We start from the raw sequence: 27,963 nt of genomic DNA, 5'->3' as shown, positions 1-27,963 counted from the left end.
GGGTCTTTTTGTATCACAATGGGCTCAAGAGCCTATGGCTTTTTCAATGTCGACAGCACACTCCACAATCACACCAGTCTACATCAAAACACAACAGAATTAGAAAACCTTTCTTTCTCACACTTGTGTGGCGCAAAAGCAATTCAAATCAGACGGTGCAGACCCCATCATCACCAACCCCCATAAACCCTCAGTTTCGTACCCGCCATATCCAAGGGTAGGTTCTTTCCAATTCTACCAGCTTATTAATTCTTCAAGACCCAATTTTTATTTTCTCAATCTTCCACAAAACAACATTATCTCTTCACACAATATGAAATATTAATTTGATTAGGTTTCTAGTCAGCATTGCGTTCTTAATTTCTTCTATATATTCTGCATTTTCTTGAATAATTTAGTGTCTAATCTGAGAAACCCTGCAAAAAATTTACTTTTGAGCAATGCCCATCTCATAAAATCTCTAGAATTCTCTTTTGAGTCAAGCAAAAAGATGATGATTTGGTATATCTTAATCCACCCTCCTCCAAATTTTGAAATTGTGCATTTTATTGAGAATTTCAGTGTATAATCTGAGAAACCCAGCAAAAATATTTGCTTTTGAGCAAAACCCATCTCCTAAAATGTCTAGAATTCTCCATGGATGGCAGCAAAAAGATGGTGATTTGGTATATCTTAATCCACCCTCCTCCAAATTTTGAAATTGTGCATTTTATTGAGAATTTCAGTGTATAATCTGAGAAACCCGGCAAAAATATTTGCTTTTGAGCAAAACCCATCTCCTAAAATGTCTAGAATTCTCCATGGATGGCAGCAAAAAGATGGTAATTCGATATATCCACCCGCCTCATTGATAACCCCACCATCATCATCTCCTTCTTCGTCGATTGGCAGTATCAGTCCAGTGCTTCTTTTGGTTATAGTAATCGTAGCCGTTATGTTTTTTATCTATGGGTTTGCCCATTTGCTTTTGAGATGCCTCATAAAAAGGTCACCTTCCTCCTCAATCTTTCAATCCAATAGATTCCCAGAAACCTCTGGGTCTCGAGCTATCCAAAGGCAGCTTCAGCAGCTTTTTCGGCTTCATGATTCGGGCCTTGATCAAGCCACCATTGATTCTCTACCTGTGTTCTTCTGCGAAGACATTGTTGGTTTGAAGGAGGAGCCATTTGATTGTGCAGTTTGTCTGTGTGAATTTTCTGACCAGGACAAGCTGAGGTTGCTTCCTGTGTGCGGTCATGCTTTCCACATTGATTGCATTGACACATGGCTTCTCTCGAATTCGACGTGCCCCCTTTGTAGAGGAACCATTTTGGGGTCTGGGATTTTGTTGGAGAATCCGGTGTTCGATATCGGTGATTCTAGGGAGATGTCAGATGGGGTTGTGAGTGATGGGGAGAACATGTGTTCGAGCGGTCGGAAAGGTTTGGTTGTGGAGGAAGGTGTTGGTGAAAAGAGAGTTTTTTCTGTGAGGCTTGGGAAGTTCAAAAGCTTGAATGAAGGGAATGAAAGTGGAGGGAAAGTGGGGGAGAGCAGTAGGTGTAATTTGGATGCCAGGAGATGTTACTCAATGGGTGCATATCAGTATGTGGTTGGCGATTCAAATCTCCAAGTTGCATTGTCCCACGATTGTGAAGCCAAGCTTGCCAAAGAGGGAGTTAGAAATGGGAGCTTCTCAGTTAATGAGAATTTGGAAGGGAAGAAAATCAGTGGCAGACATAAAGGCGAGAGCTTCTCGGTTTCGAAGATTTGGCTTTGGTCTGCAAAAAACAGATTCCCGGGTTCTTCAAGTGCTCAAACCGGTTTGCCTCCTTTTCGTGTAATTTCTCCAATCAATGCTGAAACATGAAATGTACAATTACGCTTAGTAGTAGTTCTGCTTTTTTCGCTATTTCGTTGTATAACAGATGCTTAATTGTATGTTCAGTTTAGCAAGAATTTTGTTCAGTAGCGATCTTGGAGAATTTGTACTAGTTTCTAAGTGTTTGGATTCCAGAACAGAATACAGAAAACAATCTTCATTTGTTTAGCAACTGAGATAAGCGCTTCTTTTCGAAAGCAAGAGCCCTTTCTTCATAAGCAAGAAACATGCACACAAGACCATGATCAAAGTATCAGACACTATAAAGAGGCAAATGATCGGTTCTTTCTACTACTTTCCTTCATTCTGCAGCAATCTAATCGTGATGTAAAAAGATCGCGAGAAGCGTACAACCGAGGATGCAGGAAATGCCAAGCGTTTCCTTTTCCCTTTTCCTTTTTTCGGGTAGGGAATGGATAAAAATTCTTTGGAAAATGGTATCGAATTCATGATTTGCTGTTGAATGGACATAAAACCCTCAGGAAAATGGTACAGAAACATTACTGTTCCGTAACTCTATGCTTTCCATGGTGATTACATACACATGGAAAAGAAAGTGTTTGCAACCGATAAACATTGTTGCAATTTGCAGAGTTGATATGAGCATATCCAAGACCTTTTCTTCCGAACGACAAGATGAAGCTCGCTCGATACTTTGCCTAGTTGTCATTTGGCTACCGACCGTGCCTCATCCTCTTTGAGGTATTTTGTCAAGCATCTCGTTCTATAGTAGCTATATTCAATGATGATACTAAAGAGCTTTGGGCCTAATGAAAGATCTTTGGGCCGGGTCAAAGAAGCAATGTCACTCGATCATTATCAAACTGACTGCAATCTTTTTCTGTCTGTGAAGATCCCACCGGAGCGCCTTTTGCTTCTAATAGGTCATGAACTAGATCAGAATCATTCTCAACGAGTCCATAAGAAGTGATCCCATTTTTTTCATTAGGTCGGGGTAGAGACCAAAGGTCTTGAGCGACCGATCCGGCAAAACAACTCAAAAGATAAAAAAGTATTGTTAATTTCTTCGAAGTTTTTGGGCTATGTACAAGTGAGGCCCAATTATTTTTTATTCCCTTGAAACCCACGACCCGTTTTACTCCCCTTTCCCCTTCCCTTTTCCCTCTTTTTCTCAGTCAAGAGTCACAGCCTCCCAGTCCTCTCTCTCCTCTCTCTATCTCGCACTTTCTCTCTCTACTGTATCAGTCTCTCTCTCTCTCTGAGAATGGGGGTGGCAGAGCGACCCACAGTGCGAGTGACAAACATTCCGCAAACAGTCACAGCGCAAGAGCTATTAACCTTCCTCGAGTCGAAACTCGGCCGTGACTCAGTCTTCGCCGTCGAAATCAGCAGCGATCACAAGAACTGGAAGTCACGCGGCTTCGGCCGCATCCAGTTCACGACCCTCAAGGCCAAATTGGAAGCTCAGTCACTCTCCCTGAAAAACGACCTCGTTTTCAAGTCCGAAAGCCTCCGCCTTTCCGAGACCTACGACGACATCATCCAGCGGCCGGTGGACCCGAAGCGCCGGGTAAACGGCGCCGTTTTGCATGTGGGTTTTATGGTGAAGGAAGATTGCATGAATGTGCTGGAGACGTGGGAGGGCGTGAGGGCCTGGGTCATGCCCGAGAGGAAGCGGGTCGAGTTCTGCGTATGGCGGAAAGACGAGTGTTATAAGCTGGAGATTGCGTTTGAGAATGTTATGGATTCTGTTGGGTGCTGCTTGGGTGGCGAGAAAGTGAATGCCCTGCTTTTGAAGGTAAAATTCTCTCTCTCTCTCTCTCTCTCTCTCTCTCTCTCTTTTCCTGAATTTGAATAATTTTTGAGAAATGTGAATTTAATTGCTGTTGTTTGTGTCTGTTTGGGTTTTTTTGCTTACAATTAGAGCTGTTTTTGTTTCAAAGATTGTTGCTTTTGTTTGATTTGGTTAAGAATTAGTAAATTGCTGGTATGTATTACTTTGGGTTATTGGGTAAGATGTTGAGACAGTGCATTTTGATTTTTTCAGCTAAAGTTTGGTCCGAGGATCTTTCGAAAAGTTTCAGGACCTAACATAGCAGCCAAGTTCAGCGCTGATCGTTATCATGTTTGTAAGGAGGATTATGATTACCTCTGGGTACGAACTACTGATTTTTCGGACATGAAGTCCCTCGGTTATGCTACTTCATTCTGCTGGGAGATTGAGGAGGAGTTTTCTGTGCCAGATGTATTCGAGTGTTTCCCGTTCTATAAAGATAATGATGTGGTGGATCTCATTTTAGAGGACGGTGAAAGATACTGTTTGCGGTCGGATACAGTTCCACTTGTGAACTGCGGATCAAATTCAAAGTTGCCATATGAGGTCCTCTTCCAAATCAATGCACTCGTTCATTCCCAGAAAATTAGTCTTGCAGCAGCGGACTCTGATCTGATTGAGTTCCTTAGTGGTTTAAGTGTAGACACTGCTAATGCGCTTCTTGAGAAGCTGCACAAGCGCAATACCATTTGTTACGACCCTCTATTATTCGTAAGGATTCAATCACATGACTTGGAAGGAAAGTCTAAGAGTCGTCCCTCAGCCCATAAAAGATTAGTGGAACATAACGTAATGAGTGTTCATAGAGCCTTGATTACCCCATCAAAGATTTGTTGCTGTGGGCCTGAGCTTGAAAAATCAAACTATGTTGTGAAGAACTTTGCAGACTATGCTTCCGATTTTATGAGAGTTACATTCGTTGATGAGGATTGGGGTAAGCTTTCTCCAAATGCTCTTTCCACAAGCATTCACAACGGTATGTTTACAAAACCCCATAGAACTGGAATATATCATCGGATATTGTCTATTCTTCGAGATGGGATTGTGATAGGGGAAAAGAAATTTGAGTTTCTGGCTTTCTCAGCTAGTCAACTTCGATCCAACTCTGTTTGGATGTTTTCTTCTAATGACAAAGTAAAAGCGGAAGATATTAGAGAATGGATGGGCTGCTTCACCAAAATCCGGAGCGTATCTAAGTGTGCAGCTAGGATGGGCCAACTATTCAGTTCTTCTACACAAACTCTTGTTGTTCCTGCACAAGATGTAGAGGTTATTCCTGACGTTGAGACTTCTTCTGATGGAGTTACGTACTGCTTCTCGGATGGTATAGGAAAGATTTCTCTATCTTTTGCCAGGCAAATTGCTCACAAGTGTGGTTTGGATCATATTCCTTCAGCATTTCAAATTCGATATGGTGGATATAAAGGGGTTATAGCTGTTGACCGTAATTCCTTTCGGAAGCTATCTTTGCGTGGCAGTATGCTCAAATTTGAGTCAAAAAACAGAATGCTCAATGTTACCAAATGGACTGATTCCTCGCCCTGCTATCTGAATCGAGAGATTATCATCCTCATGTCTACCTTGGGGGTAAAGGATGAAACATTTGAGGCATTGCAAGAGGAACAATTGCGTCTTCTGGGGAAAATGCGGACAGAAAGAGCTGCAGCGTTGAATGTCTTAGAGGGATTCAGTGGGGCTAGTTCCAAAAATATTCTTGTAAAGATGTTACATCATGGTTATGAACCAAATGTGGAACCTTACCTCTCAATGATGCTTCAGTCATATTATGAGAACTACTTGTCTGATATAAAAAGTAGATGCCGCATATACGTCCCGAAAGGCCGGATCCTGGTTGGGTGCTTGGATGAAACTGGAAGTTTAAACTATGGTCAAGTTTATGTTCGAATAACCATGACAAAAGATGAGCTAGAAATGGGGGATCAGAGTTTCTTCCAGAAGGTTGATGAAACAACATGTGTAGTAACCGGGAAGGTGGTTGTCACAAAAAATCCTTGTCTTCACCCAGGAGACGTCCGGGTACTAGAGGCTGTATATGATGTGGTACTGGAGGAGAAGAATTTGATGGATTGCCTTATCTTTCCCCAAAAAGGAGAAAGGTATACATCACACTATTACTGGACTTATTTTCATCATGATGATTACGATTTTTCTTTTCACCAATTATGGTATGCTTGTGACAATATTATTGGAGACGTTGCACTGCTTTTGTTTTCCTTTCCCTGTATAATCCACTCTTTCTACTTTCATCCAAGGTAATAAATATAACGTTGGCAACAATATTGAGAGGTGGAAAACACGAAAATACTGACATTGATGATATCATGAGAAGGATGACAGAAGTTATGAGAAAAACATGGAAATTTTGACTGAAACATCAAGAGATGTTTATTAATAAAATATCGGCTATACTTCAGTTAAAATTTCTACAAAGTTATTTGCATAATTGGATTAGGTTTAGGGTGAATATAATATCCGTGGACACATTGTTGTCCAATACTATTAAGTAGTCCTTGAAATCTTACTGAATATAACAGTTTGAAATAATCTGTATGGTACATTAAACTGGTAGCTTACTACCACATAGAGTTCTTCAAATGCGTAATCATACACGTATGCCTACAAACTATTATATTGGTATGATATGTTAAGTAACAATATTAAGAAAAAGTAACACTTTAGAGGATTAAGTATTTAGAATTCATTTACTTATAATGTCATGTGTATAACTTACCGTTCAAGTATACTTTGTTTTTAGTTAATATTAATAAGTATAATAAATAGGGAATGATGGACAAAATACAGGTTAGTTGGAGTGGCCATCGCGACCTTAAATGGAAAGCGGGCGGGGGTTCGAGCCCCCAGTAGATGACTGGCAGATTAATACCAATATATCATTCAAAGCAGATGACTAAATTATCATTGAATTATGGGCACATTGGTGCACATATTTAGATGTTTCATATAATATGAAAGATTAGTAAGAAATTATTTTCATTCCATTGGTTACATTTTTCTTCCTTGTTTGATTTGTCTCTCATGGTGCTATTGCATTCTTTATTACCTTTTTTTGGGGATGAAGTAGCAGTGTTAGTGGAAGTGAAGTTCTTGAATAAGCCGAGGTAAGATATTAGGGGAACTGAGCTTTAAGATAAGAGAAGAAAAAAAGAAGCTCACAGATTTGTGTTTCATCTGGGTGCTTGTAAGACTGGTTTTAGATCCTAATTAGAGCTGGGTTAGAGCTGGGAAGGGCCCCCAAATTTTTATTTTTTATTTTTTGTTACATGAATTAGTGAAGTGCAGCTAAGATATCATAACCTCTAGCGCAGTGGTTAGTCGGTAGTTGCTAGTTTTTTAACAAATAGGACTCAGGTTCGATCCCATATACGTCAAGATAGATCCCCTAATATTTCTTTTTTGTCTTGTAGGTGTTTGTAAGATTGTAATTCACCAATAAATATCACACTAACGGCCAACTGAAAATTAAATGCTTACGGTAGGAGTGGCCTTTTTGGGTGATTTACATATGGAGAGCTTGGGTTCCATACGTAGCTATGCTGTGTTAATAAGGTTGTGATTTTTTAGTTACGCTTGTTTAATCATTACTTAATACTTGTATATAACTATATATACAGTTATTGGCAAAGAATATATTATGTTTGTGTTTTACTGAGGCTTCAAATCATCTGTAAACAAATTTTGTTGATAATCTATATACACAGACGTGAATAGAAGATAAAAAAAAGTTATTTGGTGATGTTATATGTAGCCATGTAGGGACTTTTCTGGTGTTGTCCGGGGCCTCCGAATTCTTAGGGCCGGCTCTGCTTCTAGTCATCAGACTTGTGAACTCCATGACTACTTTCATTTAATCTAACTTAATAAGATTGTGTGATTCATCAGCTCAAATGAATTGAACTGGATGTTGTTAAAGCATATACTGTGGAGCAAGAAAACTGTCTGTTTAATTGTCTAGTGATTGTGGTTGAAAACTTTTTGCAGGCCTCATCCAAATGAATGTTCCGGTGGTGATCTTGATGGAGACTTGTTTTTCATAAGTTGGGATAAAGATCTGGTCCCTCCTCGTACTGTACCTCCCATGGACTACTCTGCACGGAGACCTCGGACGATGGATCACGATGTAACATTTGAGGTAACTTCCTAATTTGACTATAACTCTTCCCCAATGGCAATGAATATGAGCTTCCATATACATCATCAATCTAAATGTCATTTCTGTTGGACCGCGTCTTAATTGGATTGAAATCCATTAGTTAATATATCCATAATTCTTGAATGTGCAGGAAATTCAAAAATTCTTTGTTGATTACATGATAAATGACAATTTGGGTGCCATCTCTACTGCACATCTAGTTCATGCTGACCGTGAACCAGACAAAGCTTTGGATTCAAAATGCCTGCAGTTGGCAGACCTGCATTCCCAGGCTGTTGACTTTGCAAAAACTGGTGCACCGGCTGAAATGCCCCGGATCTTAAAACCGAAAGAGTTTCCAGATTTCATGGAAAGGTGGGAAAAACCCATGTACATCTCGAACGGGGCATTAGGGAAGCTGTACCGTGCATGTGTTGGCTCAGTGGTGCAGGAAAAAAGGGGTTTTGTTTGGTCAGAGCCGATTGCTGAAGCAGCTTACGATCAGGATCTTCAAGTGGGTGGTATCGAGTCAGTTCTTGAAGTCGCAAAAGGTCACAGAGACCTGTACATAGAGAAGATGAAAAGCATAATGAACTACTATGGGGCCAGGACCGAAGACGAAATATTAACAGGCAATCTTCGATATCGTGCAGCCTATCTGCAACGTGATAACAGGAGATACGGGGATATGAAGGATCGGATATCGCTGACATTCAAGAACCTACAGAAAGAAGCTAAGGGGTGGTTCGAGAGTAGCTGCAGAGACGGTGAGCATGAGAAACTGGCGTCGGCTTGGTACCATGTAACTTATCATCCACTGCATTTCCGAGAAGACATGCACTGCCTGAGCTTTCCATGGGTTGTGGGTGATATTTTACTGAGCATAAAGTCGGCGAAAATCCAAACAAATTGAACTCAGATGTCTATGTATAAACCATATGCTTCGAGTAGGCTTTCCTTTAGTTGTAGGTTCATCGAGTAGTTAATAGGCGTATGTGTTTGTAACTTTAATAACATCAAACTCCATTTTTTCTCAGAATTACTCTTGCAGAGTCGCTAGTAGGACCACCTTTGCCCTTGCCCTTTCCAAACGGCTGGAATTGCACCAAGTCAAGTGCTCTTTAGAGTGAATAGTTGGGGCAACTTACATGCCCTTGCCCTTGCCTTCCACCAACGGATGGAGATGTTCGTAGTCAGGCAGCGAGTAGGGACCTAGTGCCTAGGTGTTTAGATGGGGTCTAGGAGGTTTATCTAATTGTAATTAAATTTTTATAACATGAATAAATGTCTGCTTATAAAACACACAATTACTAGGATATATAAATTGCAAAAGAGAATGACTATAAATTATAGGGAGTTTCAACGAAAAGTCCGATGTATTGTTCACTTTAACAAAAAACTATATTTTTACACTAAACAGTCAAACATTGTACTTTACCTTTTATTTTGTTCTTATTGTTAAAACTCAAAGTTTTCAAGTTATTTTCATTGGTTTTCCTTAAATTATAAAGCACTAGAACATATTGGAAACTTCATTCAAGTATCCAACAAGTTTCTTTCAAATTAACGAAAAAAATAAAATGAAAGTTTTCCATTTTCTATCCATCTAAGTGAGAATTGTAACTTAGGCAAGCTAGACGTACGCCAAGATAATTCTAAACGCCCTTTCTTATTTTTTGTCTAGGTGTCATTTGCTTGAAAATTAATCATGACAGTAACCAATCGTCTAACGCAGGGCCCAGTCTGTGCTAGTTCACTTGTTTCATAAACAGTTTTCTTTGCAAATTGGTTGTTATAGGTCAAGTTACTTGCTTACTTGTTGCGTAACATTGCAGTTGCCACAAGAGAAAGCCACCAAAGAAAAGATAATTAATTAAGTGACCAAAAACGTACACACTAATTAGGTTTGACTGTTTCAGAAACCGACACTTAAATTACAATTTCCAAATAAACGTAATATTAAAATATAAATAATATATTTATTAATTGATAAGGAATCATCCAAAATCTACAAGATATTATTTCATCCTCATCCTTAACTGGTCTCATAGTATTTGACAATTTTGACCTTCTTAGTGTCTGACAATTTTGTAATTAAATACACCCAATCCCGACCACGTCACCATCCAAAAAACCAAGAACATAAAAATAAAATAAAAACCTAACATTCTACACCATCGAAAACAAAAACGATAAATAAAAATGAAGTGACGGCGCCATGTCAGCGTTACGTCACCCTTTCCACCTTCCAAGCCTTAGCCAGCTCATTGACCAGCCATTCCAGCAAAATCAGACTTTTCACAAAACGCCACCCCCCCCCGGCGCACGATAGCTGTCGCGGCGCAGTTTCTTCACCCGTACACCGACACTTCTTTACCCGATTCCGGCGGCCCCTCGGACTTCGCCGGTTGCGGGATCGAGGCGAACCGGGCCGAGAAATCGCGGAACCCGCCGGCTTCGTCATCTTCGTCGACCGGTCCCTCGTCGAAGTTCAGGGCGTAACTCAAGGGATCGTATTGGAATTTCCCGTGCCTGCCGCCGCCGCCGGAGGAACCGCCTCCGCTTCTGCTTCGGTTGAACCGGCGGATGAAAGTCTTCCACTTGGGGCCGGCGACGATCTCGGACCACTCTCGAAGCTTGTAGAGGGCCTTGATACCTCGGGACCACCACCGGTCATCGTTTTGGGAGGTCCGCATCCGCGACCATGACGACGGAATACAGAAGCAGCAGCGCGACCTTGATCCTCCATGGCCTATTGACTCCAAGTCAATGTCTTCCATCGAAGAGAGAGAGAGAGAGAGAGAGAGAGAGAGGTAGAGGTTTGGAAAACCCCAGTGGAGAAAATTGCGTCTCTCTGCGAAACGGGCTGTTTTATACAAGTGACGTTAATAGGTGGAAGTTTGTAACGGAAACATGAGGTGACCGGGGATTGCCGGTGGCCATTGTGACTTTCTGTGTGCGGAACGACCTGTCGTTTGGTGTGGTTCCGGTATTGCCTAATGATTAAGATTTTTTATTATTATTTTAATATAATTATTGATAATTATCCATTATTTATGTTTTAGGGAGCGGATGAACCTAACTTATAGGTATAATTATGGAAAAAATAAATAAATAAAAAAATTCCGAAATTAAAGAATAGTGCCGCTGTACGGTTGTAGGTGACGCTTCGGGTCGGAACGTGCGGGTCCCAGGGCTTCAGTGGAACCGACGAGAAACTTAAATACAAAGATGAACGGTGGTGATTAGGGAATCTGTAGGAACCCTCTCCAACCGACTATGATCAATTCCAGCGCTGCCATAGACTAATCACTCTACCATCTTCATTCTTCTTTTCTTTCCCTTTTAGTATTTTAGTTTTGAGGTGTGCTATCCACACACTTCATTTTACTTTTCACACACCTCTTGATAATTTATGTTCATTAATCTTCTTCAATTCATCCGATCCGACAGCCGAAAATTAAAAAGATGTGTGAGAAGTAAAATTAGATGTGTGAATATCACACCCCTTTAGTTTTTTTTCCTTTGGCAAATTAGCATAAATTAATAATATGATCCTAAATCTTTCAGAAAACACGGGACTGTTCATAGATTTTCTGACACTACAGTTTAAACGTCTATTCTCATGCCAACATTAAAATATTATGTTAAAAATACAATGTGACAGAACGTCCACATAGAGTCGCACTTTTGAGAGTCTTCTAAGCATTTCTCTGAATCTTTTAAATACGACAACGTGTTTCTCTAATCAGAAATATACAAAATTAATGTTTTGTAAGGTAGAGGAATATGAGAGTAGAAAAAAAAAGTAAACAGATTGGCACCAACCACATTGATTGAGAGAATCTGAGATAATGCTTTTCCATGAAGGAGGACAAATTGGCCACTCAGGCCTACTGAAAACGACGTCAGTCAAGCTTCTGAGTTTAAAACAATCAAAAGGAAGCAAAAATCTTATGCCATATACGACTTATTCAAACTAAGACAAATCTTATTGGAACAAGGGGGGTGAAGGGCTGAAGGTCAAGTCTGACGATCTAACCTCTAATCCATCACAATTTCTAAGCCTGTGAAATACCAAACAGGCCCTAAGAGATTCGGGCCGAAAACAAACGAAGAAATTCCATGAACACAGAAAGAACGTAGAGAAGTTGCGAAACTGAGTCGATCCAGCAGAAGTTGATGCAGCAGCAGCACAGATTATATCGAGAAAAGATGCACAAGCATGACACTGAGTAGTGATGTGAAAAGCAGAAGAAATGAAAAGTGCTTCAAGAATAAGTGATGCTAGGCCTAGGGCTTGATAATCACTTTTCCATGCACCGTTGATCAAAGAACAGCTCAAACAAAGTTGTATCACAATCTAGCATATATGATATCCTATAATCACGTAAAGTAAGACCAGAACCAGTGCACTTCCATAACAAGCATTTCCGGTGTTCGAGCAAATCCAAAATGTTCTCAAACTATCAAGTATTGAAACACGGAGTTCGTTAAGTAAAAGCCAAAATCAAAACACTTTAGTAATATGATGCAACATATACCGAAGAAGAATATAAAATGATCCCAGGATGGCTCGTATCCTGCATCTTTTCTGAATCTATAGATTCTATATCTGACGGAATGTAGAAAAGATAGACATTCAAATCAGCTCCTAGTAAACAAGTTTCCAACAAAAACACATTTGAAGTATAGTTGAAGTGACTCTTTGCCACAGTAGTGGAAAGGAGTTGAGCCCTTGATGACGGCGTGAGTTCGAACTCCGTCAGTGGCTAATCTAATATCTAATCTAACAAAATCTATCATTTGACAAAAAAAAAAAACACAGTTGAAGTACAGCTGAAATACAAAATGCCCTTTCTTTCATCAAACAAACATACTAGATTAACAATGTTTTTCGCACGTACGAAATTACAAGTAGCATAATATTGTTTAGGGACAAAGGCACAAAGTATTCCAAATGACCGATATTGTCAAATCATATTAACAAACAGAAAGATCACAGCAAACCAGTCCCTCTGGTACTAAACTAAATCCCACAAGTAGCAGCTAGTACCCTAGCATAATATCTACTGAGAGCTGATAGGGAGCGAGCTGCGCTTACATTGCAAGAGCTCCTCCAACTTGGCCACCATGAACACGCCAGAAACATTCTCCAGCATCATCAGCCTTCTCAGTATCAAGAGCAATTGCACCAAAGACCGCTCTGAAAGCCCCACAAACCACCAAGGGAGCTGAAGAATCGGTCTTGGGAGAGACTCTAACCACCTTATGCAACCCCAATCGCTTCCCGTCAGCAGCACAGGAAGATTCTACTTTCGAGACATCAGAAATGCGGCGGTTCAACTCTTTTGCAGATATCTCAAGGTTGCTTTCAAGTGATCTCATAGAGACCGATGTTTCTATGACATTGGCACCCAAAATGCTCAGTGCCTTGTTGTTCTCTTCGGAGAAGGAGGCATGGGTCATGGCACGGCGCAGGAGACCAATTTTTTTGTACTTATACCTGAAAATTATACAAAGAAACACAAAAACAGTACATTTCTCCAATGTCAGAGAGACACAATCAACATGCACACATACACGCACAAACAAACATATGCACATACACCGATACACGTAAATGCAATCAATTTTGATATTTATGCTATTTGTTTGGTTTCACAGTAGTGCCCATATGGGACTGCTTCTCTAGAAAGCACTTGTGCTCATAAGCGCTTTTAACAGTGTTTTTAACAAGAAACATGCTGAAGTGATTCATGGAAAAGCAGTTGAAAGTGCTTCCTAAAGAAGCACCTCCTCATAAACTGCTTCTATGACATAGAAGCATGCCTTTTTACGTTTTTCTACCAAGTATAATCGATAACGCTTTTGGTTGTCGGAAAGTAAATTTAGCCCCTCCGGTGAAGGGTCCCAATCTGATGATAACATGGTTAAGAATTCCTTTCCTCTTCTCAAATTTTCTCGGAAACCAAACAGATTCAATGATCCAGAATTACGAGACCACAACGAAGAGGACAAAATATGGAAACTTTACCCAATTTGCACCTGAAGGGTTTCGAGGGCTGTTTCGAACGGCGATGATCGTATGGAGATCAGATCGTGCTGCTCATCGTTCGCCAAACCCTGCACAAAACCACCAGCGGAAACTATAAACTGAAAGAGATGAAAGAAAGAAACAAAAGAACTTTTGATAAATCTGTATTTAATTTTCTTGTGCATTTTCTCAGGAACCAAACAGAGGTTTAGGGTTTAGAAACAGACCTGAATATGAGGAAGGATTGCGAGGACGAAAACGGCGGCGAGGGCGAAACGACGACGAGGCATTTTTCACTTTCTATTGTTTTTGCTTGGTGTGTGAAGAGTGAAAAACCAGCAACTGCGATGACTTTGCTTTCCCTTTCTCTTTTCTTTTAGGACTGAGCACAAAAGGCAATAGTGTTTCGGAAAATTGGGTTTAGTCGAAAATTCAGCTAGTCGAAAATATTATTTGGTACATCAAGTGTCAAATCATTAGTGGTTAAAATTTTATTTTTTAAGTATCTAATTAATTGTATTATGACATTTGTATTAACGTGTTCTTGAGGCATTAAAAAATCTTTATCCTTCTACAAACCCACCAATCAAAACTAGCCACACTCTCAAAATGTAATTTTTACTAGCACTCTATAACGAATTGAAGTCCGTTGTTTCATTTAAGATTACAATTAAGATCAAAAAATGAAAATTGGCATTTTGTCGAGCGGTAATCAAATGGAGGGCAAATACTAGACTCTGCTCTTCAGATTTTGCCGGGTTCACATAGTTATGTAGTCACACATAAAGAACACTGCAAGTGTAATTTGGTACTTTAAATAATAATTTACTGCACTCCCGTCTCCATTGAGAATGTAAAGAAGTATTTGCCAGAGACAACTTTCAGTAAAAACTATGATTTCATAAGAAGAAGAAAAAATAGAGTATCATGTAAGCACAAAGCCAGTTCAAATTTACAAACAAATGATGCCCTTTTGTATCTATCTGTGAAAACTACTAATGACGAAAAGAAGAACAAGTTTTAACCTGTGAACTAAGAAGGTAAAGCCCAACTGGTTGATGGCGCCACCGCGTAACCATGCGTGATCATTGACATCTCCCAAATCCGCAGTAACCCTTCTGTGATCATCGTTCTCTTCGAAAGAAACACCCGGAGCAGCATCATGTCCGGCTTTCCACCATGCAAAGAATAAGTTAGCGTATCGAAACATAAAGAGTTAATCAACGATTCCTTTGTGTATGCTTGTATCATCAGAAGAACAGCATCCATCGATGTTCTTCACTACCCTAGGCACGTTGCCGAACAGTGGCAGCTCATTCATCTCAGATAATATTCTCGAACGGGACTTGAATTTCCCAATTGGACCGTGCCCTGAGACTTGAATCGGTTGCCAGGCCATTGAGCAAAGTGATGACATCCGCTGTATCATCGAGGTAGTACCTGGCTTTACTAGGTTTTTGTCCGACAGTGCATGCAAAGATCTCGGGAGCTGCAGCTTGAGATGAACTATATGTTGTGCTCGATATGCTTTCAAACATGTCCTCGTCTGATCTATCATCCCCGATGCACAGCACAAAATCTGGCGCATTCCCATTACCAATCATCATGGAAAGAACTTTCTGTGCAACTATTCCTTTAGTAACTCCCTGCAGTTTAAGAAGCAATGTGACATCCTTTAGGCCACTATACTAACAGAGACATGCAAAAGTGAGGAAAGAAATCGGAGAACATCAATACCTGTGGCTTTACTTCGACGATATGCTGACCCTTTTTAACAACTACAGGCTCATTCGCAAGGACATTTTCGAGATGATCCAGCATTTCCATGGCCTGGCATGATCCGAAATCAGGATCAGCATCTAGATGGTGCCACACCAAGGCACTCTCCTTGGTCTCTATGTAGGAGCCATCGGTTGCCTCCGTATATAACTTCATCACAGGTTCTGCAATTTGCTTCCAATCGAGATCTATGGCCAACGAACTGGTTTCCCACCTGGATGCACTACTCCATCTGTGAGAAAATAAAATTGAACGCAGAATCAATACTAGTATAGACAATTGCCAGAGTCACATTGAAGTATAAAATTACATTTATAAGCACACGTAAGAACGTACCTTATGAAGTATCCATGCTCAGCTGCTATACCGAGATTCTCACATTGAGCAAACCATTCGCTAAGAGAGCTTTGGCCCCTTCCACTCACAATAAACACAGTGTTCTTGGGGTCGCTGCAAAGGTTTTTCAGAACAGAAATGACTTCGGAACTGGGGGTCTTAACAATAGAAGATTCAGGCATTATTGTTCCATCATAATCCAAAAATATTGCCCTCCTGTTTGTCCTCTTATATACAGAGAGGATATGATCAATTGAAAGCTTCCTAAAACTTGGAGAAAGCGACAAAATTCTGAAATTCAGACCAAAACCGATTCCCCAACAACGTTTTCTGTAATGATCTTTGCACGCTCGCTCCAAATCCTGTAGAAAACTGCGGGACCAGTAAGCCACATCATGAGAGCTAACATACCGAAAATGTTTCTCATGCCGCAACTGCTTTTCCAAATCAGGCATTGTGAGGGCCTCATTGAGTGCATCAGCTGCAGCTTCAATGTTCCACGGGTTCACCCTGATAGCTCCACTCAAAGATGGTGAGCAACCTATGAACTCCGAGACAACAAGTGTACTTGTACGAGGGGAATCAGAGGCAACTCCAACAGCTTTATCGATGTTTTGATTACCCTGCCTGCAAATGATGTACTCGTAGGGAACCAGGTTCATTCCGTCCCTTACAGCATTAACGATGCAACATTCTGCCAAGGAATAATAGGCAGCCTTCTCATGAAAGGGAAGGCTACGGTCAATCAAAACAACTGGCTCGTAGCCTGGGAAACCAAAGACTTGGTTTATCCTTCTGGTCATTGAATATGTTTCCTTTTTCGCTTCCTGAACATCTTTCCCTGTGCTTCTTGCAGGATTTACAATTTGAACCAGGACTACCTTCCCCCGCATCTCCAGGTGCTGCATCAAAAGTTGTTCCATGGCCATCAACTTTAGACTGATGCCTTTAAATATGTCCATGTCATCGACACCAACAATGATTTTCTTCCCCTTGAACTGCTCTTGAATCTCTTTGGCCTTCATGGAAGAAGAGGGATGATTTAACGCAGATTCAAGTTGGCCCATGTGTATCCCCGCCGCCAGAATCTTAATGTACACTGTGCGGCCAAAATATTCAAGTCCAATGTAGCCCCGCTTCGATTCATATTCAAGGCCAAGCATTCTACTACAACAAGAAAGGAAGTGGCGAGCATAATCAAACGTGTGGAAACCAATCAAATCTACATTTAGCAGTGCTCTCAGAATTTCATCTCGGACAGGAAGGGTCCTGTAGATTTCTGATGTGGGGAAGGGGGAGTGGAGGAAAAAGCCAAGCTTAACTCGTGTGAACCGCCTTCTCAAAAACGTTGGAAGAAGCATAAGGTGATAGTCGTGAACCCATACACAATCATCTTCAGGATTGATCACCTCCATAACTTTATCGGCATATTTCTTGTTAGCAGAAACATATGCCTGCCAAAGTTGCCTGTCAAAGCGACTACTAAGGTCCGGATACATGGGCAGCATGTAGTGAAAGAGAGGCCACAAATATTGCTTACAGAACCCATGATAATACTTCTTATGCAGCTCGGAAGGAAGGAATGTCGGCACACAATTAAACTCCTCCAGCAGTTTCTGTGAAACTTCTTCTTGCTCACTTGCTTCTACGTCAACCTTCAGAGAACCGACATATATTACCACAGTACCAGATGGGAAACCATCTTTGAGTTGCAACGAAAGTGCATCCTCATCAAAACTGAAGCACCATTTCCCAGATTTTGCATCCTTCTGAGCATGTAGAGGGAGAAAATTCGCCACTATGATCTTCTTTTCACATACTTCCGAAGGAGGAACATTTATATCTTCATTATTAATGCCGTCGCTACTTTCTGCATCAGGAATAACTCCTTGAAGAGTCATCACCCTTGGGAGGTTTCTGGGAGTCTGAGGAAAATTCAACATGTCCCCAGATGACAATTCCAACAAACTTAAGCAAGATCTTGACAACATGATTGCAGTTATGCGCTGTTACGCCAGTTTAATGACTTGGAGTTCCAAATAATCTACAACCAAGATTTTGTGCAAAGTAAGAACCTATATGAAAGGTAGCAAAAGACCTAAGATGAACCCGGCAATACTAAGAACAGACATTCAATCAATCATCACAAGAACGAAAAAATTTAGTAATTGGTGCAGCATCCGATCCCTATATCTAGACAAAGAAGATCATAAAGCATTGCAGATTGAGCAGATTTCTAACGAAAACACCATTCTTTCAGAGCGATTCGTATAACCATTAGGATCTAATTCTGCCTCTCCATATTCATACGTAAATTTGCTAAAATGTAACAAGAAGCGTTCATAATCTAGACCCATAGACAGAAAAATAACAACAACAACAACAGTAATTAAAAAAAATACAATACAAAAACATTAAATGGAAGGAGTTTACTAAAATGTATGCATATAAATACCTCGTTTATTAACTTAAAAGCAGATTCTGCATCAAATAGTGTTTTTCACATCCAAAGCCATTTCTAAAATCTTCAATTAACTAGAATGATCTTCAAATCAACTTCTCAGAGCAGCACTATTAATCGAATTATTCACGAAATCGAAAAGACTTGCAGTTTAAATTTTGTCCACAAAACATCGACTTCACACACACATATGCATCGTTTTGGAAGTGTTTTTGAAATGACTGAAATTGCTTTTGGTGAAATGTTTTTAAAACCAATCCATGCTAATAATCCAAGCGGATTCTAGAAAAGTTATCTGGTGCTTCTTGCCCAAAAACAATTCCACCGAAAGCACTTTCAGTCGTTTTAAAAGCACTTCCAAATAAACTCATATATATATACACACACTCTTATGCATCAAGCTTATCTGCATAAAAATAACGGAAGCAAGGAATAATTTCCAATAAATGCGAATACATATCTGATTTGACTATTCATAGGATTCTCCTTATCTCTGTTCATTACTCATATTCTCACGTAACAGACTAAATCAAGTAAAAATTAAATTCCAAAAACCATTACTTGTCACAGCAACTTTTGCAATTTTTGCTCTGTTTTTCATCAGCATATTTAATTCACAGAGTTTTTTTTTTATAATATTTTTTACTTTAAAGACTCAAAATCTTATTGATTTATCATTTACCATGATGCATAAACACAGCCTTTGAGCAAAAGATTTTATCTTTCTCGATTAAAAAAATAAAATTTCTATGCAAACAAACATAACTGGAAGAATTGGAAACAAGTAATGAGGGTAACCTGAGATGGAGTCGGATTGATCCAACAACAAAGCTATATGATATCAGTGAAGAACAAGTTTCCTGCGAAAACACCTTACACATTCAGAAAACAACAACAACAAGAAGTTTCTGTTTGGTTGCTGAGAAAATATTGAAAAGAGAGAAGAAAACAGCCGTGTCATTGCAGAGAAACTGAATCATAAAGTCAACCCTCAACAACCCAAAAAAGCACAAGTATTGATTTCCCTTAAATTCTCAGCAACCCAGAAAAGAGAACTCACTGTACAACACAGAGCTGTGAACAAACTCGCAGAGAGAGAGAGAGAGAGAGAGAGAGAGAGAGATACGGAGATATAGATGGATATGATGAGAGAAAGAATGTAAGTCTGTTTGATATTTTTTTATACGGGAAAGTGACCAAGAGGAGGAGCTGTGTTAGGTTGGAAACCGGTGGAATTTGTGAGAGTTTTTAATGGTTTCGAAACTGACCAAATAATTTAAGGAAAAATAGTATATTGGAAAGAAATAAAGTGGGAAAATATTGGGAAAAGAATTTTGGATGGAAGAAGATAGATATGGAGAGATTTAGAGAGAGAAACAAGAGAGAGAGAGAGAGAGACTACGGTTTGGATTGCAACTCCTGGTTGGTCTTACGTTAATCCTGTGCTGTGCCCTTCATCTTTAAATAATGCCACTCCTTTTCATCTTTATTTCATATCTACCCCTTACTCTCTTTTTTTTTTCTTTAAAAAAAAAACAATATTATCTATATTAAAGAGTTGAAAGAGTAGACTGAGTCTGACAATAAGCTAGCAATAACGTAATAATGTTGTTTAAATTTGTCTTTATCGAGAATTGTCTTATTTGTAAGGTACGAAGAATGATACTACACTGTAATATTAAGTGACCTCCTTACTCCCATTTATGTTATGTATTTATAATTTTTGTTCCCTGAGTACGTTTAACATGTATTGTTATGCTTTGATCTAAATCATTAGTCATCATAAAACATTTATATTGTTCTTCTTCTTTTCATTTTTTTTTTTGAAGGAAAGGAGGGGGTGCAACACGAAGACTTCCAAGAGGTCACCCATCTAATATCACCATCGCCTGAACTTACTTAACTTTTCACAGTTACGATGAGATTCGGTGCATGTTGTTAATATCACTATCGCCTGAACGTACTTCCAAGTTATTTTATAATTGACCGTTTATTGTTTCAACATAAGGACAATTCTTTTTATGTTTGTGTATGAGAAATTCTAGTTCATTATCTATGATGGAACCATATCCGCAGGTCTTGCGCCCAACTTCAACTAATAGTCCTTGTTCAATTTTTTTTCATATATTTCCCTAAGTCCGATTAATGCGATGTTTTCAGAATTTGGTATAATCATGGTAATATTCCACCCTTAATTAGTTTGGCATGTTACATAATTATACGATTTATCTAAATTATAAATCAAATAAGTTTTGATTGTGTGAGACGTGAAATTACCCGATAATTAAATATTGTTTGTATCAATATTGAGAAATTTTTTTCAATCTCTTTATTTTTGTGCATGTGAGAAATTCTAATTCATAATCTATATATGTTGGCATCATATACATCCAAAGGCTATTGAATCATAACCAAACCCACCACTAATCCTCTATACACAAGAATACAAAAATTACAAATGAGTTTGCTAACTATTTATGTATAAAATCATTATGGAGTGTTTTAGTGGTTGGGACGAATTCTAAGTCCGTATTCCCAGTACACATCCTAGATTTAATTCTTGGCGTGTATGAATTATACGATAGTAGTTAGGAGGAGGCTGAAATATCTCTTTCATCCTTTTTGTCCCCTATAAAAAAATGTATCGTGACGATACCACCAGCTAATCCTTTTAAAAGAAACAAACTATTTATGTATATTGAGTAACCTACAAATATACAACCTTTTAGCTAGATAAACTAGCTTGGCCTAAAACGTAATTACAATGGGTTTTGTGGGTTTAATCCTAATTCCTTAGGTACCGAAAACGAAACCTAACTTTTTAAATAAAATTATAAAACGATGTTATCCTTTAATAGTAGTGGTCTTTGTATTTACCAACTCTTTAAATAAAGTTTGACCATCCCTTCATAACTTAAAAAACAAATTAAAGATGGCTTGGGATAAATTAATCCTTGCATGCGGATAAACATAAAATAGGCCCACAAAAAATAGTGTTTGGGGTCAATTTTTTTAATTGGACTATTGCCTACGTATGTAGAAAAGTACTACTATGATTTCAGGACTAAAATCATTGGTAAGTTCTTAAAGAAATTTGTGATATGTTCTAATTTTGAAATTAGATTGGTTACCGTTTCCTAAACATTTCCAATCAATAAAAAAAGAAAATACCACTATTATGGTCACTATATTTAATCAACAAAGTGACCTTTCAATTAGTCACATTCATGTAGCATTATTATATACATCCAACAAGAAATTACTTAGCCTAAAAGACCACGACGAGGGTAGAGGACTGCAACCCTTGGAGTTGCTTGCAAAACAATAAAATTCCACTGTTGGTAAATTTCCTAAAATACCCATCTACTTATCTATAGCCTTAAAACACTTCTTTGCTTTTAAGTAAGATTTGATTACAAGTTTAGAAAAAAATTCTATATGTTGAGTTTTTATCAATAATATGGTGTGCTACAATGTCTCGTGGTATTAATATCTCGTATTTGTAGTTATATAATTTATCTTTTTGTAGCAGTTAGATCTCATTGTTTAAATATGGCCATTTATTTTTCAAAATATATACGCTTTGTTGCATTGTAGAAAAATTGTATAAATACATATCAATAACCTTGCCCCTAGTCCTAAACCTAATTCTCGCTCCAACATTGATTGATAAATAAATAAAAATAAAAATAAAACTATACAAAAAAAATTTAAATATTAAAAACATTGTTTATATGACGAAAATACCCTGCATTATTATTTTGGGCTGCTTTTGAACTTTTTGGTTTGGAGGGCATTGTTGTTCAAATTTTTTTTGGTGAAGCCGGTGACCCCAAAAGGGACTGTTGGCTTTATATATAGAGATTTGATTTGATAAAAGTAAAAAATAAAAATTTCTTAAGCATCTAAATATTATCTACATGTCTACTTATAACGCTTTGCAAAGATACATATGGGATGAAAGGAAAAACATGTATGATGTAAGGCTCATGGAAGTATTATCCCATTACCTTGAGAAGGAAGTGTATTGTGTGTTTTCACATGAAATTTTCACTATATGTTTAAGGAACAATCACAAAGTATCTTATTTATCTTGTGGCAAGATTTCTCGAGCAACATTTAATTACTCATGTGCGAGTGTATCTAATGCATTGTATAACTCACTCACATGATTACATCGATGCCAAGTAAAATGCACACTTAAATGTCTATCCATAATAATACATACATAAACCATTGCCCTAACTTTCTTCTTTTTATCCAAAGTATCGCGGCGGGATAAAAAATTACAAAATCAAAATGAATCGTGATTCAAATGTAAACTTGTACTAAAAATTGTAATCTAGTAATAATTATCTTCATTTTGAAATGAATTGTCTGTTCAAATTTTGTAAATAACGAGTTTGATATGGTTGAATAAAAAAACATTTGGTACCTACATTTGATGGGGAGATGATCATTAGCATTTAGTGGGCAACCATTTTTACTGTGGTGGGGAGATGGGCAGTAAGCGCGGCTGCTCGACCACGAAATTTTCCTTCTTTCACGGTGTCGCCCATTTGGATAAGATCGGTTTTTTATTGCCTTTTTACTGTTTTGCATTCGCCAATTTCACGCGCGAGTAAGTCGGTGCGTTTGTTGAATTTTCACGCAAACGATGCCGTTTGGTTAACGAAAAGCCATTTCTATTTTTAAATCATTTTTAGTTTAGAATTTTTGAACTTGAGTCGTGTAGTAAATAAAGATTGCATTCAAAGTTGAATCATATTTTTTGTCAATGATAATTCCATTGTCGTGGATTTGGTAAAATCTTTCTCACTCGTAAGTGAAAAACTTCATATTTGATTCTCATAGACAGTGTCACATGCTGAAATCAGGAAGAAAAAAAATTGAATCTAGAACACGAGTTAAGATTTAAAATGTTAAATAGAATTAAAAAATTGAAACAAGATGAAAAATGAAATTCTTCTTATAAAAATAACTCAATATTCTTTACAAGTTTAATATAAATAAATGGATAAACTTTCTATCCTCACATTTAATAAAGGGTGAGCTTCAACAGCTTCGTAGAGACATAATTTTATCACAGTAAATTAACCACGCTAAATTAAGTGTCATGGTATTATACACAATCAGGTATTAAGTCATTATAAATAACAATGCAAGAAGGCAATGGAAAGAACCTTCACTATACCCGCTAATTTGTATAATTAAACACCCAGACCTTGTACATCTCATATCATACTTATACCATTTGACCCCAAGTGATAACTCTTGTAACTTAATCACACAAATTTCCCTTTTTGTTAGTCGTTTTGCCTAAACTCTTTACCGCCAGTCTCGACTACCTAAAAGAAACTGTGCACTATGGGCTCGCTTGGTACCTGGTACCTACTAAAGTTTGGCTAAACTATACAAAAATCATTTTCATTTTCCTCATGTTCATATACAAAATAAGCATCCAACCATATTAACCAACCAATACGATCCACATATAATATAGCACTTCACGAAATTTAATAAGATCAATTTTCGTAAAGGTTTGTCGTATTTCTTCTACCTGGATTCCAAAGCAAGCAAGCAATATTCTTCACCAACACGTCGATTAAAACAAGCGTCATGGTAATTGAAATCCCTAGCTGACAATTATTGTCACTCACATGAGCTTCACAATTTATCCGGGTTTTTGCTTTGGCGGATGCACCATTCCCACAGTGTAGGGAGTCATTGTGCAAGTGATGGAGTTTAGTAGATACGAGGTGCTTCTTGGTTAGCAAGGCAGAGATCTGAGTGCTTGGAGTGAGTAGGTTACTCTTGTACCTTTCCTTGTATTTCTTTTGGATTGTCATTTTTTGGGAGCTTACGGGCACAGTACTCTAGTGAAGGTTATGTGCATTTTGTTGTACAATTGTTGACCATATTTGTGGGAGAGACACCACTAGTATTCTTTATTTTGAGTTTCAATTTAGTATTCATTTGTAAATCTTGTGTGTATTCTTGGCACCCCAACATCCTAGAGTCACGTGTCGACCTTTGATAAATTTTAGGATCGCGGCGTAACAAGTTCGTATTCCTGAAAATACATTACGAGTTATCCTACTTAATCTAGTCCCAAACACTGTTTTGTATGTGAGAAAGGGGGTTTGGGAATGAGAAACTGTTGTGATTCCCATGCTTGATAAGTCTAAGCTTGGAAAATTGTTTCTTCACACAGAAAAATAGGGGGATAGTGATGCCTAAACACGCTTTGGTATTCATTTTCCTTCATCATGGAAAACAAAAGAAAGGCATTGATTGTCAATTTTTTGCAACATCCATATCCTCGTTATATCCTACAAAGTAGTATTTTCGATGCAAACAAAAACGAGAAATCAATTTTCTTAAAAGAAGTTCATGAAAATTGTAGAAACGGTCATCACCTAAAAATTTATGATCATTAATCCCTTAATTCACTAAAATACACAATTATTATCTTTTTTTCAATAAAAAATAATTAAGAGATCATTACTACAATTTTATCTTCTTTTTTTCTTCCGTCATTTCAGGCTCAACCCATACTAAAATAGAAGGGAAATGGCAGACAGATGTAATAAGGAGAAAACATAGGTCCATCCTGGAGTCACGCAATTCAAAGCGGATAAAATCCAGGAGACAAGGATCTATATATTAAATCCAATTCTCTCTCTCTCTCTCTCTCATCCGTTTTTTCCCCTCGTCGTATATTATCCTATTCCATTCCTTTTCCTAACTGGATTGGATTTGGACCCATTCCCATTCCCATACTTCCATTCCCACCCGTCGTCTTTTCCAGCACGCCAACATTTTATTTTCTTTCAATCCAGTCCAGCACGCCTAACTTATTCCAGTTCCCTCTGGCTTGGCTTCTCTTTGACAATTGACATTAATCCACGTGGTCACACTTGCTTCCTCGTGGTTGGTCGCTCCTTCTTGGGCCCCACGCTACTACACTACTAAGATAGTAAGATTTGATTTTTCTTCTGGCATACCCCACCACCTCTTGTAAATCTTGTGCACAAGTGGAATACAATCGTGTGTGTTTATGGTTGTGTGTATTTGCACAATACCATTCCCAGCCGGATGTGATGCAATACCAACAATTAGTAGCTAAGGCCCTACACCATTCATCTCCACTTCTTTATTTTCCTTTCCGTGGCAAGATAACCTATCGTGAAAATGTAAGGACAAAGTCCACCCTCGATAAGGGACAAATCAAATAACAGTTTATAAAAGATTGAGTTATTCTTCATATTAGAGTAAGCTAGCTTACGTGTGAAGCTCAAACGGTCACACATGTTCCACGTCAGTCTATTTGTGTTATTCATGTTTTAGACTAAGGGCTTATATATATGAGGTTGAACTACTCTCTATATTAGATTTAAATTGATAAGCCAATATTTGTTTTATAGAATTTTATTTTCATGACTTTTAAATGCTGTTAGTTCTGTTTTAGTGTACTATTTAACCCGTGATTAAAAATAAGTTATCGTGTTATGTAGGATGGGGATTATATAAAAATATGACATGAATATGTAATGAGATAACTCCTAATCAAATTAAATACATAATAAACTTTCAACTTAATTCGTATCAATCGTCTCATAATAAAAAAAAGTTTCATGTGAAGCCTTGTCACAAAAATTAAAAAATCAATAGAGATTTCAAAAGTTAATCTTGACTAAATTCATTTGAATGATACATGTATTAACTAATTTGAAATATATCCAAGATATTTCATCCAATCATTGATAAAGAGATTCACATAAAGAGATTCGGCATGATCTTTAAACCAAACTTTTATCGAAAAAAAAAATTGTGTAGAAAGAATCGTGAAAGATGGTGTTAAAGATTATAAATTGACTATTTAAAAAACTAGTAAGTCAATTTATAATCTTTAACACTAACTTTGAATTCAACACTTGCTTTAGTCTTTGTTTGCGGTGATGTAAGTCCTTCCCTACAACTTATCAATCAATAATTCTCACAAAAACAAGGTCTATACGATATATATTATGAAGTGAACGAAATGATCAACTAATTCTTTCACTCTTTCAAATCCAATTAATAAATGAGATTTCAATATTTATTTTTACAAACATAGACGATAATGTAATATTTTAGATTCTGTTAGTCGAAAGTAATCATCCTGAACATAAACAAATTCAGATATTTAACGGATACAGAGAATTCGGGCATATACGATCCTCCACGTTGCTATCACTAGTAAAGAGGTGACCATAGTCTACAATGGATATTCGGATTAGCAAGGGAATTACATGAAATAAAATAACTCACTTATCACCAAATACTTTTTTTTGGGAGCAGAAAATTAAAAAAGGGAAAGGCAAAATATAAAATTAGAAAAAGACTAGGGTAAAAGGTGGGGCCCGCGTTATCTGGTTTCCGTGGTGGGCCAGCCACGTATATTAGTCTCGTAACGTGCCGCGGGCGGCATGAGGGCGTCGGTCAGCCGATTGCAACTTTGCGATCGCATGCAGACACAGAGAGAGAGAGAGAGAGAGAGAGAGAGAGAGAGAGTCCTTATCCGTTAAAAAGACCAAGAAGTTGACAAGCCGGCGGGTCCCACCGTTTCTCCGCGCCCGTTGCCGATAGGTATCTTCCGGTTCTTACGCGTTCTGTCCTCCCGCCTGACGTTGCTAAAATAGGAGATGACGTCATTTCAAGTTGGGGATTTTTCCAACCAAATAAGTAAGGGCTTGATATCTTATTTGAAATTTTTTATTATTTCTCAAAATATTTTTTTAAGAATATTTCTTGAATACAATTTTATTTAAGATTAAAAAACTTGATTGGTTTCTGATTTAAAATTTTCAAATCTTATAACTTCAATTAGACAAAGAGATCTAAAAATAGGAGATCGTAAATAGAAGGAGAAAGAGGAGAGATGAGGAAAAAAAAGTAAGAGATGATTGAAGAAAAGAGAAAGAAGAGAGAAGATCAGACGAGATAGAGAGAAAGAGGAGTGAGAGAAATAACCGAGAGAATAAAGAGAGCGGATTGAATGAGAGACGAAAAAGGTAAAAAAAAAAGGCGAAGGAAAAAATAAAAGATAGAGAGATAGATTTGGAGTTAGGGGGGAGGAAGCGAAAAGAAATGAGTGAGTTTAACTTTTAAAAACTCTAAAAACTCTTTTTTTTATATTTTTAGAGAATAGACTGTATTTTTTAGTCAGTATTGAGTTTAGTTTTTTAAAATAGTCCTACCAAACAAGTTTTTAAGGCCTAAAACTTGAAAATTATTTTTTAGTTTAAAAAGTTGGATTCAAGTAAAATACCAAATAGATCCAAAGGAATTTGGTGAGAAATTAGAAATATCAAACACAGGAAAGAAACATTGCTTCTTGGAACTTATCTGTTGATTTATTTAATAAAAATTAAAATATATACTTTTTATTAAATGGGTCAATGGGACTGGAAAGGCAGCAGTGGAGAATTTTCTGCCATAGGCGAAAGCATGACGGAGTAATGCCAGTTATGGATTGACTTTG

General features: G+C 37.9%; 5 protein-coding genes across 8 annotated transcripts; 2 read left to right on the top strand and 3 right to left on the bottom strand.

Annotated features, from left to right (window-relative positions):
* The first annotated feature begins 106 nt into the window (after positions 1-106).
* Positions 107-2,030, top strand: LOC126600794 (RING-H2 finger protein ATL46-like). Its single transcript, XM_050267450.1, has one exon. It carries the CDS (start codon positions 785-787, stop codon positions 1,844-1,846), a length of 1,062 nt encoding a protein of 353 aa, XP_050123407.1. The 5' UTR covers positions 107-784; the 3' UTR covers positions 1,847-2,030.
* A 947-nt stretch (positions 2,031-2,977) lies between these two features.
* Positions 2,978-8,863, top strand: LOC126600791 (RNA-dependent RNA polymerase 2). Its single transcript, XM_050267444.1, has 4 exons — positions 2,978-3,617; positions 3,867-5,770; positions 7,674-7,824; positions 7,976-8,863. The coding sequence occupies exons 1-4, from the start codon at positions 3,084-3,086 to the stop codon at positions 8,735-8,737; spliced, it is 3,351 nt and encodes a 1,116-aa protein (XP_050123401.1). The 5' UTR covers positions 2,978-3,083; the 3' UTR covers positions 8,738-8,863.
* A 920-nt stretch (positions 8,864-9,783) lies between these two features.
* LOC126600798 (uncharacterized) lies at positions 9,784-10,682 on the bottom strand. Its single transcript, XM_050267455.1, has one exon. It carries the CDS (start codon positions 10,602-10,604, stop codon positions 10,176-10,178), a length of 429 nt encoding a protein of 142 aa, XP_050123412.1. The 5' UTR covers positions 10,605-10,682; the 3' UTR covers positions 9,784-10,175.
* A 1,976-nt stretch (positions 10,683-12,658) lies between these two features.
* Positions 12,659-14,257, bottom strand: LOC126600795 (protein NUCLEAR FUSION DEFECTIVE 2). Its single transcript, XM_050267451.1, has 3 exons — positions 14,089-14,257; positions 13,862-13,950; positions 12,659-13,330 (listed from the first exon to the last, which is right to left on the bottom strand). The coding sequence occupies exons 1-3, from the start codon at positions 14,149-14,151 to the stop codon at positions 12,925-12,927; spliced, it is 558 nt and encodes a 185-aa protein (XP_050123408.1). The 5' UTR covers positions 14,152-14,257; the 3' UTR covers positions 12,659-12,924.
* Positions 14,258-14,740: 483 nt separating this feature from the next.
* Positions 14,741-19,801, bottom strand: LOC126600792 (probable alpha,alpha-trehalose-phosphate synthase [UDP-forming] 9). Of its 4 annotated transcripts, none has more exons than XM_050267448.1 (5): positions 19,498-19,801; positions 19,236-19,297; positions 15,977-18,051; positions 15,599-15,872; positions 14,741-15,507 (listed from the first exon to the last, which is right to left on the bottom strand). In XM_050267448.1, the coding sequence occupies exons 3-5, from the start codon at positions 17,965-17,967 to the stop codon at positions 15,184-15,186; spliced, it is 2,589 nt and encodes an 862-aa protein (XP_050123405.1). In that variant the 5' UTR covers positions 17,968-18,051; positions 19,236-19,297; positions 19,498-19,801; the 3' UTR covers positions 14,741-15,183. The 4 variants fall into 4 exon arrangements, with proteins under 4 accessions (XP_050123405.1, XP_050123403.1, XP_050123404.1 ...); XM_050267446.1 differs by having other exon boundaries at positions 15,977-18,020; XM_050267447.1 differs by having other exon boundaries at positions 19,236-19,801.
* Positions 19,802-27,963: the final 8,162 nt, after the last annotated feature.

Source organism: Malus sylvestris, chromosome 14 (genome assembly GCF_916048215.2).
Source record: "Malus sylvestris chromosome 14, drMalSylv7.2, whole genome shotgun sequence".
Taxonomy (NCBI): domain Eukaryota; kingdom Viridiplantae; phylum Streptophyta; class Magnoliopsida; order Rosales; family Rosaceae; genus Malus; species Malus sylvestris.
This window is presented reverse-complemented; position numbering and strand designations above follow the sequence as displayed.